Raw genomic sequence first — 16,844 nt, forward strand, 5'->3', positions numbered from 1 at the left:
ACATCCAAACCTGCAGAGAATTTTATAAAAATTTATTTGAACCCTAACCAGTTTGGCTCAGTGGATAGAGCGCTGGCATGCGGACTGAAGGGTCCCGGGTTCAATTCCGGTCAAGGGCATGTACCTTGGTTTTTGGGCACATCCCCAGTGGGGGGTGTGCAGGAGGCAGCTGATCGATATTTCTAACTCTCTATCCCTCTTCCTTCCTCTCTGTAAAAAATCAATAAAAATATATTAAAAATTTTTATTTGAGCCAAACAGAGGACACACCTGGAAGCAATATCTCAACAGGCAGAAAAATGTTTCTCACAATGACAGTTTACAGCACATGTGTCAAACACAAGGCCCGCGGGCCAAATCCAGCCCGCCAGGCCTTGCAATGTGGCCCGCACCGCGCTGTCATCACTGCACTCCGCTGTCAGTTTATGACATTGTCAGTTTATGACTGTTCAGTAAACCATTCGGCCCGCGATTTAGGCTGGATTTTAGATTTTGGCCCCTTCTCTGATTCAGTTCGACACCCCTAGTTTACAGTTTCTTTTATGCATTTGGAATTAAGGAGGGAATGTAAGGAAGATTACATGGAGGTGGGAGAAAACCAAGTGGAATTGGATTATTGAATATACATGTGCTATCCTCTGAATAGAGGTATTTCAAAGGTGTGCTAACCTAGATGCACAAAAACAAAGGACAGGGCTTGTGTAAGGCAAAGTGAGAATTTTTAAAGAAGTTATAGGCTTGAGGTGAGATTAACCATCATGACCTGCCTGGTTAAGAACTTAAGATCAGATCACCCTGTGTGGTTACTTCCATAGAACCCCTTTCTTTCATTCACAACCAGTATTTACTATTGTGTCTGGCTTCTTTCACTCAGCATTCAAGACTCAGGAGATTGTAATTTGTCTTGTTTGTCCTTTCCTCAATGTTCTGCAATGAACAAATAAGACTAATTTAATTTACTTTTATAGTTATTATTATCTTTAAAAATAAGAGCAATACCTGCCAATTACAATGTTTTCAGAAAATAGGTTTTTTTTTTTTTTTTTTGCAAGCAGAGAAAGTAGAACTTTAAAAATCAGGGAACTATCTATAATAATAAAAGTATAATATGTAAATTGACCGAATGACTGAACAGTGGACCGACCATTCGGACAACCTTCAAGATGACCTTCTGTGAAGCCGGGGATGCAGCCACTGTGGCTGCGAGGGGTCGAGGCAGCCAGCATCAGGGGCTGTAAAGGTCTACTCTTGCACCAATTTCGTGCATCAGGCTTCTAATAGAAAAAAAAAATTAAATAAAGCAAAATCAGGGAAATATACAAAAACAGTTTATATTCATATACAGAATATATATAGTGGGGGTCACAATAAGATGTATGCTGCCCCAAAGCTGCAAGGTGCCTCCAACCTCCTCTCAGACCCCTCATTGTTGTTCCCAAGCCCCAGCTGTTGGCAGTAGATGGATGTCTGCCAGTAGCTGGGTCCAGCTGCAGGAGTCAGCAGGAGGCCCCAGCAGAGGAAAAGCACTGACCTGTACATTTCCAGGGCCTGCTGTGGCTGTCACCGAGGATAGAGAAGAGGGTCTTCCTGAGCTTCGGGGAGCCTCTCTGGCTGCAGAAATTCCAGATGGAGCCTTGGTATCCCGCTCTGGGAGGGGCCGTGTGTGGGTGGGAGCCAACCAGAGGAGGAGGGCAGTACACTGCTTTGTCAGCTTCTCCCTTAACCTTGAGCTGGCAGATATAAGCTGGGCCCCAGGGCCAGAGTCTCTTGTCAGGCCCTGCTGCAGTAGGAGTAGGAGCAGTGGCAGTCTTGGGGACAACATGCTGGTCAGGGGGCTTCCTCTGCGCTCAGTCCTGGTCAAAGGCTGCCAGCCCCTTCTCAGTGCCTCGCAGGAGGGACCGTGGAATCCCAGGGTGCCCACTGGAGAGGGAGCCGGAATCTCCACTCGCATGCCTCGTCCTTTCAGAGAGATCCCCTCCCCTGGTGACAACGGCTGGCTGAACCTATACCATTTCTGGAGGGAGAGGGGTTCACAGAATTTCCACTACCACCAAGTCCAGAACTTCCAGAAGTATGGCCCCATCTACAGGTAAGCCTGGTAGAGGGAGGGCTGGTGGGACAGGCAGGGAGAGGGGCCTGGACAGCTTTGCTGTGTTCCCCCTTCCCAAATCGCTTGCCCATTGCAGGTTCCTGACTACCTTCTGACTTTGCTTCTTCCATGCCTGGTGATGGTGGCAGGAGAATGGATAAGGCTCCCAGACAGTGGGTTCAATTCCCAGACTCAACCCTTCCCAGGTCCTATCCTTTGAAACTTTGTGGGGTGTGGGGATAGTAAGAGGACAAGCCTCTGTTAACTGGTTAACTGCCTCCTACATCGTTTATCCTCAGAACCCCTCGGAAGGTAAGCTTTCCACCCCATTGTCAGAGGGACTAAGGCTTTAGTCACCCAGTTGGATCCCTGTCCTGTTGGGCTGCTGGCCTCGCCCCTCAGCCCAGTGCATCTCTGGAGCCACTGATTTTGTCCCTTCCTCTTGGCCTGGCTAGGCCCCCCCTTCCCCAAGCATCTGTCTTGCTTTCTACCTGGAGGAAGGGACTTTGGTCTTTTGGCCTCAGTACTGCCACTCCCAGGGCTGGGATGAGGGGGGTGCAGGTATCTGAGGGCTGCTCCTGGTGGCAGGCCTTGCTTGTTCTGGTTCAGCAGTTTCTAAGGTGGGTCATCTTTAGGCCAGCCTGGGTTCTTTTCTGAGAGCATAGTTGAGGAGGATGGGAGGTGGTGGAGGTGATCGTTGGGAAGGGAGGGAAGAGCATCCTAGGGCATGTTGCTGGCTGGCTGGGTGGCTGGGGTGGGAGGGCAGGCTTGTTTGTGCAGGGGTCCAGCTGCCCACACTACTGGGTCACTTCCTCCCTGTCCCACAATCCATTTTGAAGCCTACAGTGCCTTTCTCACAGCAGGTTGGAGACCGAAAGGCCCTAGGCTGAGTGTCAGGCTTGGGAGAAAGTTATTCCGGAGTCTCTCTCTCTCCTAGGCCCGTCAGTGCCTCTCCCTCAACCTCCCTTCAGGGTTGTTCCTCTCTATCCCCTGCTTCCTGTGCCCCGGTAGAACTCTTTACCAAGCCCCTTTCTGTTTTCTGAGTCACTTTTACCTGAGCCTTGAAGCATGCCCTTTAAATTGGCGTTAAAATCCCATTTCACTGAGGCCCAGGGAGAAGAGTCTTGCCAAGGTCACAGAGCTCACCAGGGCAAAGCCAGAGCGGGAACTGCCGCTGCCTGGGGCCGAGCACTGTGCCGCCTTGCTGTTCACACACAGCCTAGGCACGGGGAATCTGAATAAATGTGAGGAATTTAAAATACAACTTTGGTAGATTTCTTCTTTCTGTTATTTTTAAATTGAATTTAGTGGGGTGACATTGCTTAATAAAATTATATAAGTTTCAGGGGTACAATTGTATTGTGTGTTCACCACCCCAAGTCAAGTCTCCTTCCATCACCATTTACCTCCCTTTACCCTCTTCAACCCCCCCCCCCATAGGTTTTTTTTTTTTTTTTTTTTTTTTTTTTTTTTTTTTTAATACAAAGGCTGTTCTAGTTCATATTTATAGAATGATTTGGAAAATATAAACAAGCACAAATGAAAAATTGAAATCAGATACAATCTCAATTTTGATAATATGTAGATACCATTAGAAATGTGAATGTTATATACACTGTTTGGTGTTGTTCCACAGAAATATATCAAAGACTTCACTCCTCTTTTCTCTTTTTAATGTAGTTTAGAAAGGCAGCATTTTAGTCCATAGTATGAATAAGCCATACTATTTTAGTTGGTTCTTCAAAGTGCATTTGGGATTTTTGCTATTACACAAATGCCGTGATGAACCTCCTCATCCACTAGGCATCACTGTCCTCGGTCAGGTCATTGCCTTGGGCTAGATTCCCAGAAGCAGAATTGATAATAATACTAGCAGTTCAAGGACTTTGCTGAGCCAGGGTGGGGCTTTGGAGCTAGTGGTGTGAGGACAAATAGTCCTTGGAAAAACTCTGAGGGGACTCTCTGGGAGACTTGGGAAGATAGCCTCAGGGTTTATAGGTCAGCAGTTAAAGCTGGATTCCTGAATTCTACTCCCTCAACACACCCCCCTCCTGTCCTCCTCCCACTATTTTCATCACTGCAGGGAGGAAGCAGGGGAGGGAGGAGGAGATGGGAAGGGAGGGAGAGAGAACTCAGCTTGTACCTGTACTAGTATGTATTTCTAATATTTTGCCTTAAAAATATCTTGAATTAACTTTCTTATGCAAAAGGCAGATACCACCCCCCCCCCCCCCAACACACACACAAAAGACAGATGTAAGTGACAAGTGGAATTTTCTGTGGTTTTGAGAGAAGTTAACTTTAAAAGCAGGCAGGCAGGCAGTGCAGGGGTTCAATGGGACACAAGGCAGATGGGACATAGGCAGGAGCAGACATGAAGTTTGAGCAGCCTAATCACAGGAAGCAATCAAGCAGAAATAATGAAATGTTTCTGGACCCAAAGCAGGAGGCATGGGAATCTAGGGAGAGCCTGCAGCAACAAAGTTCAGGACTGTTGCTGGGCAAGGACAACGAGGGAATCAATCAGGTGGTGACACAGGTGTCCATAGAGCAGGCTTGTCACACACACACACACACACACACACACACACACCTCTGGACTACAAAGCTACACGGGCAGCCTATTATTGGGCCCCCTTTCCCATGAAGGGAGTCTAAATCTGCTTGTAATAAATTTTCCACACTTTATTTTTTTATTTTTTAAAATATATTTGATTGATTTTTTTTACAGAGAGGAAGAAAGAGGGATAGAGAGTTAGAAACATTGATGAGAATCATCAATCAGCTGCCTCTTGCACACCCCATACTGGGGATGTGCCTGCAACCAAGGTACATGCCCTTGACCAGAATCGAACCCGGGACCTTTCAGTCTGCAGGCTGACACTCTATCCACTGAGCCAAACCGGTTTTGGCAATTTCCCACACTTTAGTTTAAATCTTCTGGTCCATAGATCTCATTCTTCTGCTTCTCAAGGCACGACCCCAGGGGAAAAACCTCCGCTCACAGTTCTGGTTATCAATTTCCTCAAGTTCTTGTATTTTCTCCCTTCCTTCCTTCCTTCCTTCCTTCCTTCCTTCCTTCCTTCCTTCCTTCCTTCCTTCCTTCCTTCTTTCCTTCATTCTTTCCTCCTTCCCTCTTTCCCTCCTTCCTTCCTTAATCCTCATTGAGGTTATATTTTTATTGATTTTAGAGAAGAAGGGAGAGAGAGACATTGATGTGAGAGAAACAACAGTTGTATGGACTGCTGGCCAAGTTCTTTGTGAGGTACATCTTGAGGATAAAAAAGGATTCTAGGGAAAGTAACCTCATTGATCATAGATTCCTAACTGGGCAGGTGTGGGTGGGTAGTCATATCCTAGACATTTTACTTCTTTAGTAAAAGGTTTATCTCTGCCTTAAGCATGCTCTGCCCATTGTTTCTGTGCATCTAGGTGAGCACACCTTTGAAATGCCTCTTTAAGATCCCTCCTCTAAAACTGACCACTCTAGAGAGAGTACATGAATCTTGTTAACTATCCTGTTATCCAATCCCTGCCTTGTCTTCTTCCACCTTCATATAATCTTCCTTATGTTCCCTCAAATTTCAAATGCATAAAAGATAGTGCAAAACTGTAGATCTCTGGAGCATTTCAGATCTTGCTTCCCTGCAAGGGTCCTCTGTTTGGGCCCACATAAAATCTTCTAAAATTCCCCACAGGCTTAGACATTTCTTATGTCAACAATCTGTACCTGGGCCAGTGTTTATTTTTATTTTATTTTTTAAATCCTCACCTGAGGATATTTTCCCATTGGTTTTAGAGAAAGTGGAAGAGAGAGGGAAAGACAGAGAGAAATATGGATGTGAGAGAAACACATTGATTGGTTGCTTCCTACACACACCCTGACCAGGGCCCAGGCCAAGGAGAAGCCTGTAACCAAGGTATGTGTCCTTGGCAGAAATCGAATCCAGGACCCTTTGGTTAGCAGGTCAATGCTCTATTCACTGAGCCAAACCAGCTAGGGCTGTTTGTGTGTGTGTGTGTGTGTGTGTGTGTGTGTGTGTGTGTGTGTGTGTGTGTTTTAATTTTATTTATATTGATTATAGAGAGAGAAATAGAAACATCAATTTGTTGTTCCACTTATGTATGTATTCATTGGTTGATTCTTGTATATGCCCTGATGGGAAATCAAACCTGTAACCTTGGTGTGTTAGGATGATGTTCTAACAAACTGAGCTACCTGGCCAGGGCCAGTGTTGTTTTAATAGATACAAAGTGCTTTGTCAGGCCTATGATTGACTAGCCCATGTGTGTCATATATAGTAAGCTACATGGAGTCATTCCAGTACAGGGTCACTTCAGTGGTGACATGAGGGTTCCATGCTTCTGAGCTATGCAGTGGGTGAGAGAGTGAAGAGGGTCTGAACACTCAGAAAGAATAAGCATGGGATGAACTTGGGATGAGGACTTGATGGTCCATGGAAGATGTGTGGGGGCGAGGCTGGTCCTGGAGGACATGCTCTGGCATGACAACAGCCAATGGATAATATGAGGAGCGTAAAACTGTCGCTTAGACTCTAAGCCTTAGAGAATGCCTGCCTACGGAGTCATATTCACAGACTTCATCTTATTCTTTAGCAGCCCTGTGAGAAAGGTACTGTATTCATTTCCATTTTATAAAAGAGGAAACTGAGACTCAGAGGGGGTGAGAGATAGCAAGAACCCTGTGGAACTGGGATCCACTTTCAGGGCCCTCTGCTCTGCACTCAAAGCCATGATGTGGTTACAGATGAGCCGAGCTCCTGTCCTGATTGCATAGGGTCTTCGAGGCTCTCCTCGATTCCTCATGCCTTAGCCCTTCTCCTCCTTCCAGGGAGAAGCTTGGCAACATGGAGTCTGTTTTTATCATTGACCCTGAAGATGTGGCCCTGCTCTTTAAGTTTGAGGGTTCCACCCCAGAGCGATATTGCATCCCGCCCTGGGTCGCCTATCACCAGCATTACCAGAGACCCGTCGGGGTCCTGTTCAAGTGAGTCTGGGGACAGAAGCTGGGGAGAGGGGCTGGACCATGTTTGCTCTGTGCTGTCTGGCTGGGAACTCGAGGCACATCCCTGTCATCTTCCTACCTCCTTGAAACAGATGGTAATGGTACTGAACTGCTGTGCCCACCAGCAGAGAAAGGGTCAGGCTGAAGATCTGAATGAGTAATTAAAGAACCTTGCAAAGTTCTCATTTATTAGTTCATTAAATCCTGTCTTATTGAGAACCTACTATGTGCCAGGCTCTGGGCTTTTAGCGACATGTAAGGCAGGGCCCTGCCATTGTGCGTTCCTCACAGTCTAAGAGAGCAGTGAAACAGGACAAACCAGTGTATTTAGTGTAGTGGGTACCATTTCCCACCAAATTCCTCATCACAAATTTAAAACGACCATATCAAACGTTGGTGAGGATATGGAGCAACTAGAACTCTCCCAGATTGCTAGTGGGATGAAAACTGGTGCCAGCACTTTGAGATGATTGGCCATGACCTACAATTGAATACACACAGCCTATGATGCAGCTGCCCTACTCTCAGGGATATATTCTAAAGAACATCCCTGAGGGGAAGGTAGCAGAATGTTGGCAACAGTGTCATTCATAAGCACAAAACCCAAGAAACCACCTGAACGCCAAACAGGAGTTTAAATTAGTGAGTGGTGGCATATGCCACTCATTATGAACAAACTCAGTGACCCTCCCCCCCCCCCCAACAGTACAGATGATACTGAGACATATAAAATTTTGTCAAAAAAGCAAATCTCCCAAGGCATGTCAAGAAATCATGTTTTAGAATTATATGTAGATCAGGTGAAGCTATACACAAAGCAAGCAAATCAGGTTGGAGGTCCCCTTAGTTGGGGAGGACCAGGTGGACACATAGAAGTTACTGTGATGTTCTTTGTTTCTTATTGGGTGGTGAATTTATAAACTATTGTTGTAAACAAACAAAGCCTCCAAACTAGAGAGAGGGCTTTGCATGGATCTACTTTCAAGAGTGGACCATAAGCTGAGGCTTATCACTGACCCTATTCTGGGCACGTGACAGTCCCCACCAACGTGAATAAAGGGACATACTAGGGTGCAGCAGAGAGGTTGATCAATTATGTCTGTGCAGGGGTCAGAGAGGATGACATACAGGAGCCCTTAAAAGGCAAGAGGAAGGAAAAGTGACGGAAAAGGCATACCTGCACCTGAGGCAAAGACGAGGCAAAGACTAGGGCACTGAAAGAGACATAAAGGCTCCAAGATGCTCAGTTCCTAGCTCGCAGCAGCAGCAGCAGCAGCAGCAGCAAGGGCTGGGGGTCAGGTTTTGTTTTCCTTCATTCACTTTCTTCCTGTCTCTTCCTTTTTTTTTTTTTTTTTTTAAAAAAAAAATATATTTTATTGATTTTTTACAGAGAGGAAGGGAGAGGGATAGAGAGCTAGAAACGTCGATGAGAGAGAAACATTGACCAGCTGCCTCTTGCACACCCCCCACCGGAGATGTGCCCGCAACCAACGTACATGCTCCTGACCGGAATTGAACCTGGGACCTTTCAGTCCGCAGACCAACGCTCTACCACTGAGCCAAACCGGTTTCAGCCTGTCTCTTCCTTAAGGCCCAACAGAAATAGGGAGCAGAGGGTGTTGGGAGGAGTGAGGGCTGGCACACATGAGTGCTGGACTCTGAGCTGTGACTTGGCCTCCTGGGAGAGCTCGTCTTTGTGTGCAAGCCTGGGGTTTGTGGCCATGAGGGCCCAAAGGGCCTGTGTTTCCACAGGAAGTCAGGAGCCTGGAAGAAAGACCGACTGGCCCTGAATCAGGAGGTGATGACACCAGATGCCATGAAAAACTTCATCCCCCTGCTGGACACGGTGTCCCAGGACTTCATCAGCATCCTGCACAGGCGCATCAAGCAGCAGGGCTCTGGAAAGTTCTCAGGGGACATCAGTGATGACCTGTTTCGCTTTGCTTTTGAGTGTAAGGGGGTGGGAGAACCCAGCGTCCCACCTTGAGACCCAGCCAGCATAGACCCTGAAGAAGTGGTGGAATTCGTTTTTGGGATGGGCTACTGAAAACATTTTCTGCCATTTTACCCAGGGGATGCTGAACACTCTTATCTAACATTCATACTATGGGGGCAAGGGTCTCCACAGTTTAGGTCCCCATTGAAACTTCCCTCTAAAAGACAGAGTATGGCTCAGCCCTGCATTATGCAAATCTCTCTCTTGGGCCTTTGAGGTCTGGGAGGGGAAGGGAGGATTGGGTGGTTAATCTGAATTGGGTATTCAAGAAGGTATAGCAGTTATTCAGATAGGGTAAGGAGGTTGGGCAGTCTGGGCAGAGGGAACAGCCCATACAAAGACCCTGTGGCATGATGAGAGTCATGTGATCACTGCAGGAGATCTGGGATGCCCAGACTTTGGTATAAAATCAGCATTCCCATTTCTGACCCCACAGGTGGGAAAAACTAGGGGTTGTTGTGACTTCTTTTTTTTTTTTTTTTAAATATATTTTTTATTGATTTTATACAGAGAGGAAGAGAGAGGGATAGAGAGTTAAAAACATCAATGAGAGAGAATCATCAATCAGCTGCCTCTTGCACACCCCCTACTGGGGATGTGCCCTCAACCAACGTACATGCCCTTGACCGGAATCGAACCCGGGACCCTTCAGTCCCCAAGCCAATGCTCTATCCACTGAGCCAAACTGGTCTCGGCATGTTGTGACTTCTTAAGTCTAGCCAAGGTGGTTCCTGTATGGCCAATTACTAGGGCTTTATGTCTTCTAGTCTTCCATCTGGCCTGAAACAGGAAGTATTTCGCCAATTTGGTTAATTACAGCTAAGGAATCTCTCTTCCTGGACAAAAGCCCAGCAGCTGCTTGGGTGCTAGTGGAAGGGTGGATGGAATTGTTTCATCCCAGCCTGGGCCCACTCCCGGCTCTGCTGGAGACTGCTTCCCACCCAAGTGATCCCTTTTCAGGGTCTTCTGCTTGCTCCCCTGAGTGGTTGTCAGAAGGGCAGTTTTCCTCAGTCCTAAAATTTCAGCCCCATAGCCTCAGGTTTCTGTTTCTTTACTGAAGGAGACTGAGATCGGGTCAGGAGGTCCTATGTGTTGGCAGGAGTGGGTTGGTGGGGGTTCCTGGGAGCAGAGTCTCCTCAGCTTGTACTTATCCTCGCAGCCATCACCAACGTCATATTTGGGGAACGTTTGGGGATGTTGGAGGAGATTGTGGACCCTGAGGCTCAGCGTTTCATTGATGCTGTTTACCAGATGTTCCAAACCAGTGTCCCCATGCTCATGCTTCCTCCAGGCCTGTTTCGTCTGTTCAGGACCAAGACATGGCGTGACCATGTGGCTGCATGGGATGTGATTTTCAGTAAAGGTGAGGATTCCTCTGGCTATGCCCTGGGCAGCTAGGAGAGCCTTATCTACCTCAGGGGGAGGGAAACCCAGGTTTGGGTGGACACACATACACACACACACACACACACACACACAGCCAGAAGCCCCAAGTCTCGGCCTGCTTCTTTGCCCCAGTTATGTCAATGGACACTGACTTGCTATGTGGGTAGGGAGGGTATCAGGGAGGTCCTATAAGCCCTGGGATTGGTGAGTTGAAGGCCAGCTGTTGGGAATGATCAGATCTTTATGGAGAAAGAAGATCTAGATGTCCATCATGTTCTTCTAAGGAGCCCATGATCCCCAACATAGGTTAAGGCTAATGTTTTAGACCCAGCTATACTTGGGGACAGACTGGGACTTGGGTAAGGGAAATTAGTAAAGTAGGGTGGAGAAGGCTAATTGGAATATGGTGATGATGTGAGACCTGGAGTCAAATCCCTTCTCTGCTCCTGACACCCATCTAACCCTGGGCAAGTCACTATCCTCTGTGGGCTTCTGTTTTCTTACCTGTAAAATGGTGATAATATCTCTTACTCAATAGGACTATGGTCAAGAATTAAACAAAGAAACAGATAGGAAGGGCTTAGCAGATAGTATGTGCTCAGTAAAATGCAGCTAGAAAGTGCAGCACTTCAGCATCTCCAAGCCCTTGGCCCATCCCTCTCACCAAGGGTCCATCCCTTCACTTCTGCCTGTAGAGAGCCTCACTCTTTCCCCCCCTCCTGCCCACCAACAGCTGAAAAATACACCCAGAACTTCTACTTGGACTTGAGACAGAAAAGAGACTTCAGTAATTACCCAGGTGTCCTCTACCGCCTCCTGGAAAATAACAAGCTGCTTTTCGAGGACGTCAAGGCCAACATTACAGAGATGTTGGCAGGGGGCGTGGACACGGTGAGGTGATCGTAGGGGTATACTCTGTCCCTTTCTGTGTCTGTGTCCCTTCTCCACCAGTTTGCATCATTCAAAACCTTGCCCATGTGGGGTAGATCTCCTTCTCTTGATTTTATTTCCTAAATAACCATCTCCTAGGAGGCTGAGGTCAAGTCATCTCTTGAGGCTGATCCAACATTTTTTTAACCTATGAGAAGGGAGAAACTAGGCATAGGTGGTGAGCCCTTCAGTCATAGGTGGGGACACAGATCACTGGATTCAGAAAGGCAGGCAGGACCTCAGAAAAGCTGGGAGCCAGTGGAATTAGCCCTGGGCTCTGCCTTCTAGAATCCTTTTGTTGTCTTCCATTCTTCCCCATGTATTAGTTTGCTAGGGCTGCACACAAAGTACCACACACACGATGGCTTAAACAACAGACATGTACTTTCTCACAGTTCTAGAACTAGAAGTCCAAGATCAAGGTGTCAGAAGGGTTGGTTTCTTCTGAGGCTCCTCTTCTCCCTTATGTCTTTGCACAGTCATCCCTCTGTGTGTGTGTGTCAGTGTCCTGATCTCTTCTTATAAGGACACCAGTCCTATTAGATTAGGGTTTACCCCAGTGATCTCATTTTACCTTATTACCTCTTTAAAAACATTGCATCCAAATACAGTCACATTGTGAGGTATTGGGGGTTAGGGCTTCAACATATGAATTTGGGGGAACACAATTCATCCCATGACAAGGATGGCCACCATACCATAGTCATAAGGTTGGATGAGTAGGCCTGGATTGGGCACTGACAATGCTAAGCGGCCCTGCAGGATGGGGAGAGGCCCCTTAAAGGAGCTAAAATTCAACTTGTGTCTTGAAGGCTGTTGCCAGGAGGAGGAAGGGAAAATAACATTTCGGGACAAGAGAGAAGATATATGTGTCAAGTCCCCTGGGTGAATAACTTTATTTCCTAGATATCTTATTTACATCGTGCTCTAATGGAAGACTTTCAGTCCCAGTGACAGGTTGCAGATGGAGCCTTTGAGTTTATTTTATTTTAAAAAACATATCTATTTATTGATTTCAGAGAGGAAGGAAGAAGGAGAAATAGAAGCATCAATGATGAGAGAGAGAATTATTGATGGGCTGCCTCCTGCTCACCTCCTGCTGGGGATCAAGCCCGCAACCTGGGCATATGTCCTTGTCTAGAATCAAACCTGGGACCCTTTAGTCCGCAGGCTGACGCTCTATCCACAGAGCCAAACTGGCTAGGGCTAAGTTTATTTTAAATCTAGTTCTTGTCAGTTATGTAGAAGGGATCTCCAAAAAGTGCTTACCTGAACCAAAACAGCTATTATTGTTAGGTAATGTTTATTGGGCATGCACTATATGGTAGGCAGGACCTAAGCTTTTCATATGTATTAATTCAGTACGTGCTCACAAACTAAATTATTAGGAATATTACTATTATCCCCCTTTTCAAATGAGGAAACTGGGGCACAGAGAGATTAACAAACAAGTATTTTCTGAGTAGCCACCCTGTCCAACTTTGGAAATAGTGAGACAAATACACAGATTTGATTCAAGCCTTAAAGGCCTACAGACTGGCTTCCATGGTTGGGAAGGGAATTGTAGGAAGAGGGAATAGCCGGAGGAAGATTTCTGGGCTTCAGGAGCTGCGTGTAGCTCAGTGCAGCTAGGGTATTAGGTGCATGTTGGAGAGAAGTGATGGTGAGGCTGGGAGCAGCAGGCAGGTGTTGAGTACTCTGTACTTGATCTGGATTTATTCTGGGGGATCTGGGCTTGATCTGGGGAGTCAGACTAGGATTTCCAACTGGGAAGTGACTGGATGCCATGCTTTCATGATTGCTCCTGCTGGGAGGAAGGAGTGTTCCGACTTTTTGGACAAAAATATGATTCTTGGTAAGTTATGTGCAACAACCCATGCCCTAATTATAGGAGGGAGGGCTGTACCAACCTGGGGTCCCACCACAAAGGTAGGGACTTGATGAGGGTCACTCACTCATACCTCCAGAGATGGGCAAATGGTCATGACACTGACTAACAATGGGATTAGCAGGTTTATCTTAGCATAACCGTATGCTAATTGCAACACAGATAGGAACCAGAGTGGTGGTTCTGGCTTCATTATCTGAGCCTTCTTTCTCACTTCACTACTATAGGTAAATGCTAAAGTTTGTGAAGTTCTACTGAGGAGACACTGCTTGTTTAACAGGCATTTCAGCAAGAATGGCAGTTAGTAAGGGAGAACTGTTACAGAAGGGGGCTTTGGTCTCTGAGGGCTCCAGAGTCCTTTGGAAGAAGGCCTTGGTTGTTTGGGTTCCCTCTACTGGCTGGGGAGGCTCTGGTGACATGAGGGATGAGGGTAGGGACAAGTGGTACCCCAAAAATTCCTGCCTGGACTGAATGTTTGGGGTACCAAACATTCAGAAAGCCTCTGGCACATTTGTCTTTTGAATTGGACTTTGGCACATTTGTCTTTTGAATTGGACTTTGCTTTTGTAGATGATGGTCTCTGGATACTGGGACAAGTATCCAGAGACCATGTTCTTGGAAGATGTTCTTGGAAATAAAAATGTAGCACAAGCCTAGGTGCCTCAAGAGTGACAGGCCCTCCTGGTCTTCTGCATCCTGACACTCCCTCCCAGACGTCCATGACACTGCAGTGGCATTTGTACGAGATGGCACGCAGCCTGAGAGTGCAGGAGATGCTGCGGGAGGAGGTTCTGGCTGCCCGGCGCCAGGCTGGGGAAGACATGAGCAGGATGCTGCAGTTGGTCCCGCTTCTAAAAGCTAGCATCAAGGAGACACTGAGGCAAGCTCACACCCACCCATGCCTGCCTCCTTCCCAATCCTGGCCAGGTTCAGCATGGTGCCTGGGGACTGGTGGAGATTGGTAGCAGAAAGTGAGAAGTCTGAGAAGACAGCTGGGAATGGGGAGGAGGGAAGAGAGTCCTGATCTTGCCTCCAGATTCCCCAGGGTGCTGCCACTGGGCCTGAGATGCATGCTGGGTGTGGGGCTTTGGGGCTTTGTCCTGGCCTCAGGGCATTAGCTTCTGAATGCCTTCCTTCGGCAGACTCCACCCCATCTCTGTGACTCTGCAGAGATACCTTGCAAACGACTTGGTTCTTCAAGATTACATGATTCCTGCCAAGGTAGGTACAGCAGGGCTGCAGGACCTGCCACTTAGACAGGAGGTTGGGGTCTGACTACAGTTGCCTACAGATGGGGGCTTCTGCCTGTGTTCCTGGAGCTGCCTGATGGGTCCTTGGCAGCAGCAAAGTTTGAAGAACAAACGTGTTAGGCATAGTGGGTGATCCCTGGAATGTTGCTGGAGCCCAGAGTTAGGAGGGAAACCCCATGGGTCACCTGGGTCTTCTGGTGCTGAGGAAAGGGAAGGACAATCCCTTGGGCCATCCCTGGCCTACTGGCTTCAGTCATGCTCCTTTGATGGGTGAAGCTCAGGGAAAAGGGGGGTCTTGTTCAATGTCATCCAGTGGGCAGTGTCTTCTGGACAGCTGGGAAGCTGGGCTGGGGAGTGTGGTGGGGAAGCTGGGTTATGCTCATGGCTGTGAGGAGGTGAGGCCTACTTAGGCCTCTGCTCACCTTGTCCCCAGACATTGGTGCAGGTGGCCGTCTATGCCATGGGTCAAGACCCCACCTTCTTCCTCAATCCGGGCAAATTTGACCCCACCCGATGGCTGGGTAAAAACAAGGACCTCATCCACTTCCGGAACCTGGGCTTTGGCTGGGGTATTCGGCAGTGTGTGGGTCGCAGGATCGCCGAGCTTGAGATGACACTCTTCCTTATCCATGTGAGTCTAGCCTGGGGACCTCTGGGCACCCTGGGCTGGCTTTGGCCTTAATGAAAGCACCATCCCTCCTACTCCCATCTCTGTTCAGAACCCTCCCCAACAATCCCCTTCTGCCTCCTCTTTTGGGCTAATATACTTGTCACCAATTGGTGCCCCTGGCCATGTGTCCACCATGGTGGTGATGGGATGGGGGTAGGGTGGGATAAGGTTCTTTAGAAACTGAAGCAAAAGCCTGAATCAAGGGGACAGCACTATTGGTGTGTTCTCAGGTTACATAGTAGCTGGTGTGGACCCCTTAGAGCTCCCCAAATCCCACTCAATAGGCATTGCCTACAGGTGAATGAGTCTGGCCCGGGGGGATGGATTCTCCCCACTTGTCACTAAGTCCATCACCCCTCCTTCTCAGATTCTGGAGAACTTCAGAGTTGAAATCCAGCATCTCAATGATGTGGGCACAACATTCAACCTCATCCTGATGCCCGACCAGCCCATTTTCTTCACTTTCCGGCCCTTCACCCCGGACCTGCCCAAGGCTTGACTGAGAGAGTGGTGTGAAAGGAAGGCCTGAGGGATGTGGCAGGGGCCCATGGAGGTGTCTGCATCCTGAGCTCCTGGTTCCCCACGCCTGCTCCTTTATGCCCCAACTCAGTGAAGGCACTTCTCTTTTACCCACCTCTTCCCCTAGTCCCACACTCCATGAAAGCAATAAAGGGCTGAACTACGTGAAGTGTTTTCATTTCCCTCTGGCCCCTAAGGGATCACTCCTGTGGAGATGCTCTCTGATGGATCAACAGTTGCATCTGAGCACAAATGGGCAGCCACACCTGAAGCCATTTCTGCTGGGATCCACCTACCTACAGCTCAGGAGCCAGCAGGATCAAGCCTCCTGCTTCCTGGGGCTGAGAGCAGATGGAGGGCTATTGCTACTGTGCCCAGACCAGCAGGCAGAGGGACAGAGGACCTGATGGAGCTCTGCTGAGAGAACAGGGCATTGGGGGCAGACCCACCTATCAGAGGCGAGGCTAGTGCAGTGCTCTGCTTGGCTGAACTTTGGGTTGGAGTTCCAGGTGGGGCATGAAGACTTCCTGCCAAGGTCCAGCCAGAGACTTGGGCATGACCAGGGCTGAGGCCTGTGGGTAAGGGGCTGGTATGAGGTGGCTGACTCTGGGGATAGAAGGCCAGTATGCTTCCTCTGCCCCACCTGACCCTTCTCTGGCTTTTCTAGGCCTCAAATTTCTGCTCTAGGGGAACATGCCCACTTTTCTAAGCTCTGAGCTGTAGGCAGGGAGACTGCAGCAGAATCTTTGGTCCATTATTTGAACTGATCCCAATTTTAGCCCCCCTCACCCCTTCTGAGTTCCATAACTTCTGATCTGAACCAGGTGCTTGATACTTCCTGGTCCTTGACTACCCAAATCTAAGTCCTGCCGGCAGTCAGGGAAGCTAGTCCTATTTGGGACAGCAGCCTAGTTAGCTTGAAGCCTTTTATAGTGGACTCCGTAGGTTCTGAGTCCATTGTTGGAGTCTTTCTGCTTTTCACAATACTCTTTATTGTCTCCTTCCTTTCTCTTCTCATGGCTTGAGTCATCTTTGACTCAGAAATGTTAGAGCTGGAAAGGGTCTTACTATCAGAGAGGTCAAGCTCTGC

At 48.0% G+C, this 16,844-nt stretch overlaps 1 protein-coding gene across 10 annotated transcripts; it reads left to right on the forward strand.

The window, feature by feature from the left end:
- The first annotated feature begins 1,722 nt into the window (after nt 1-1,722).
- CYP11A1 (cytochrome P450 family 11 subfamily A member 1) lies at nt 1,723-15,921 on the forward strand. 10 transcript variants are annotated; one of them, XM_084889165.1, is made up of 9 exons: nt 1,723-2,089; nt 6,942-7,097; nt 8,868-9,067; nt 10,271-10,474; nt 11,231-11,388; nt 14,029-14,195; nt 14,458-14,536; nt 14,999-15,196; nt 15,603-15,921. In XM_084889165.1, exons 1-9 carry the CDS (start codon nt 1,821-1,823, stop codon nt 15,732-15,734), a joined length of 1,563 nt encoding a protein of 520 aa, XP_084745291.1. In that variant the 5' UTR covers nt 1,723-1,820; the 3' UTR covers nt 15,735-15,921. The 10 variants fall into 10 exon arrangements, with proteins under 10 accessions (XP_084745291.1, XP_084745294.1, XP_084745296.1 ...); XM_084889168.1 differs by having other exon boundaries at nt 1,736-2,089; nt 14,047-14,195; XM_084889170.1 differs by having other exon boundaries at nt 1,736-2,089; nt 10,403-10,474.
- Nucleotides 15,922-16,844: the final 923 nt, after the last annotated feature.

This window comes from Pipistrellus hanaki (assembly GCF_964339955.1).
Source record: "Pipistrellus hanaki genome assembly, chromosome: 1".
NCBI lineage: Eukaryota > Metazoa > Chordata > Mammalia > Chiroptera > Vespertilionidae > Pipistrellus > Pipistrellus hanaki.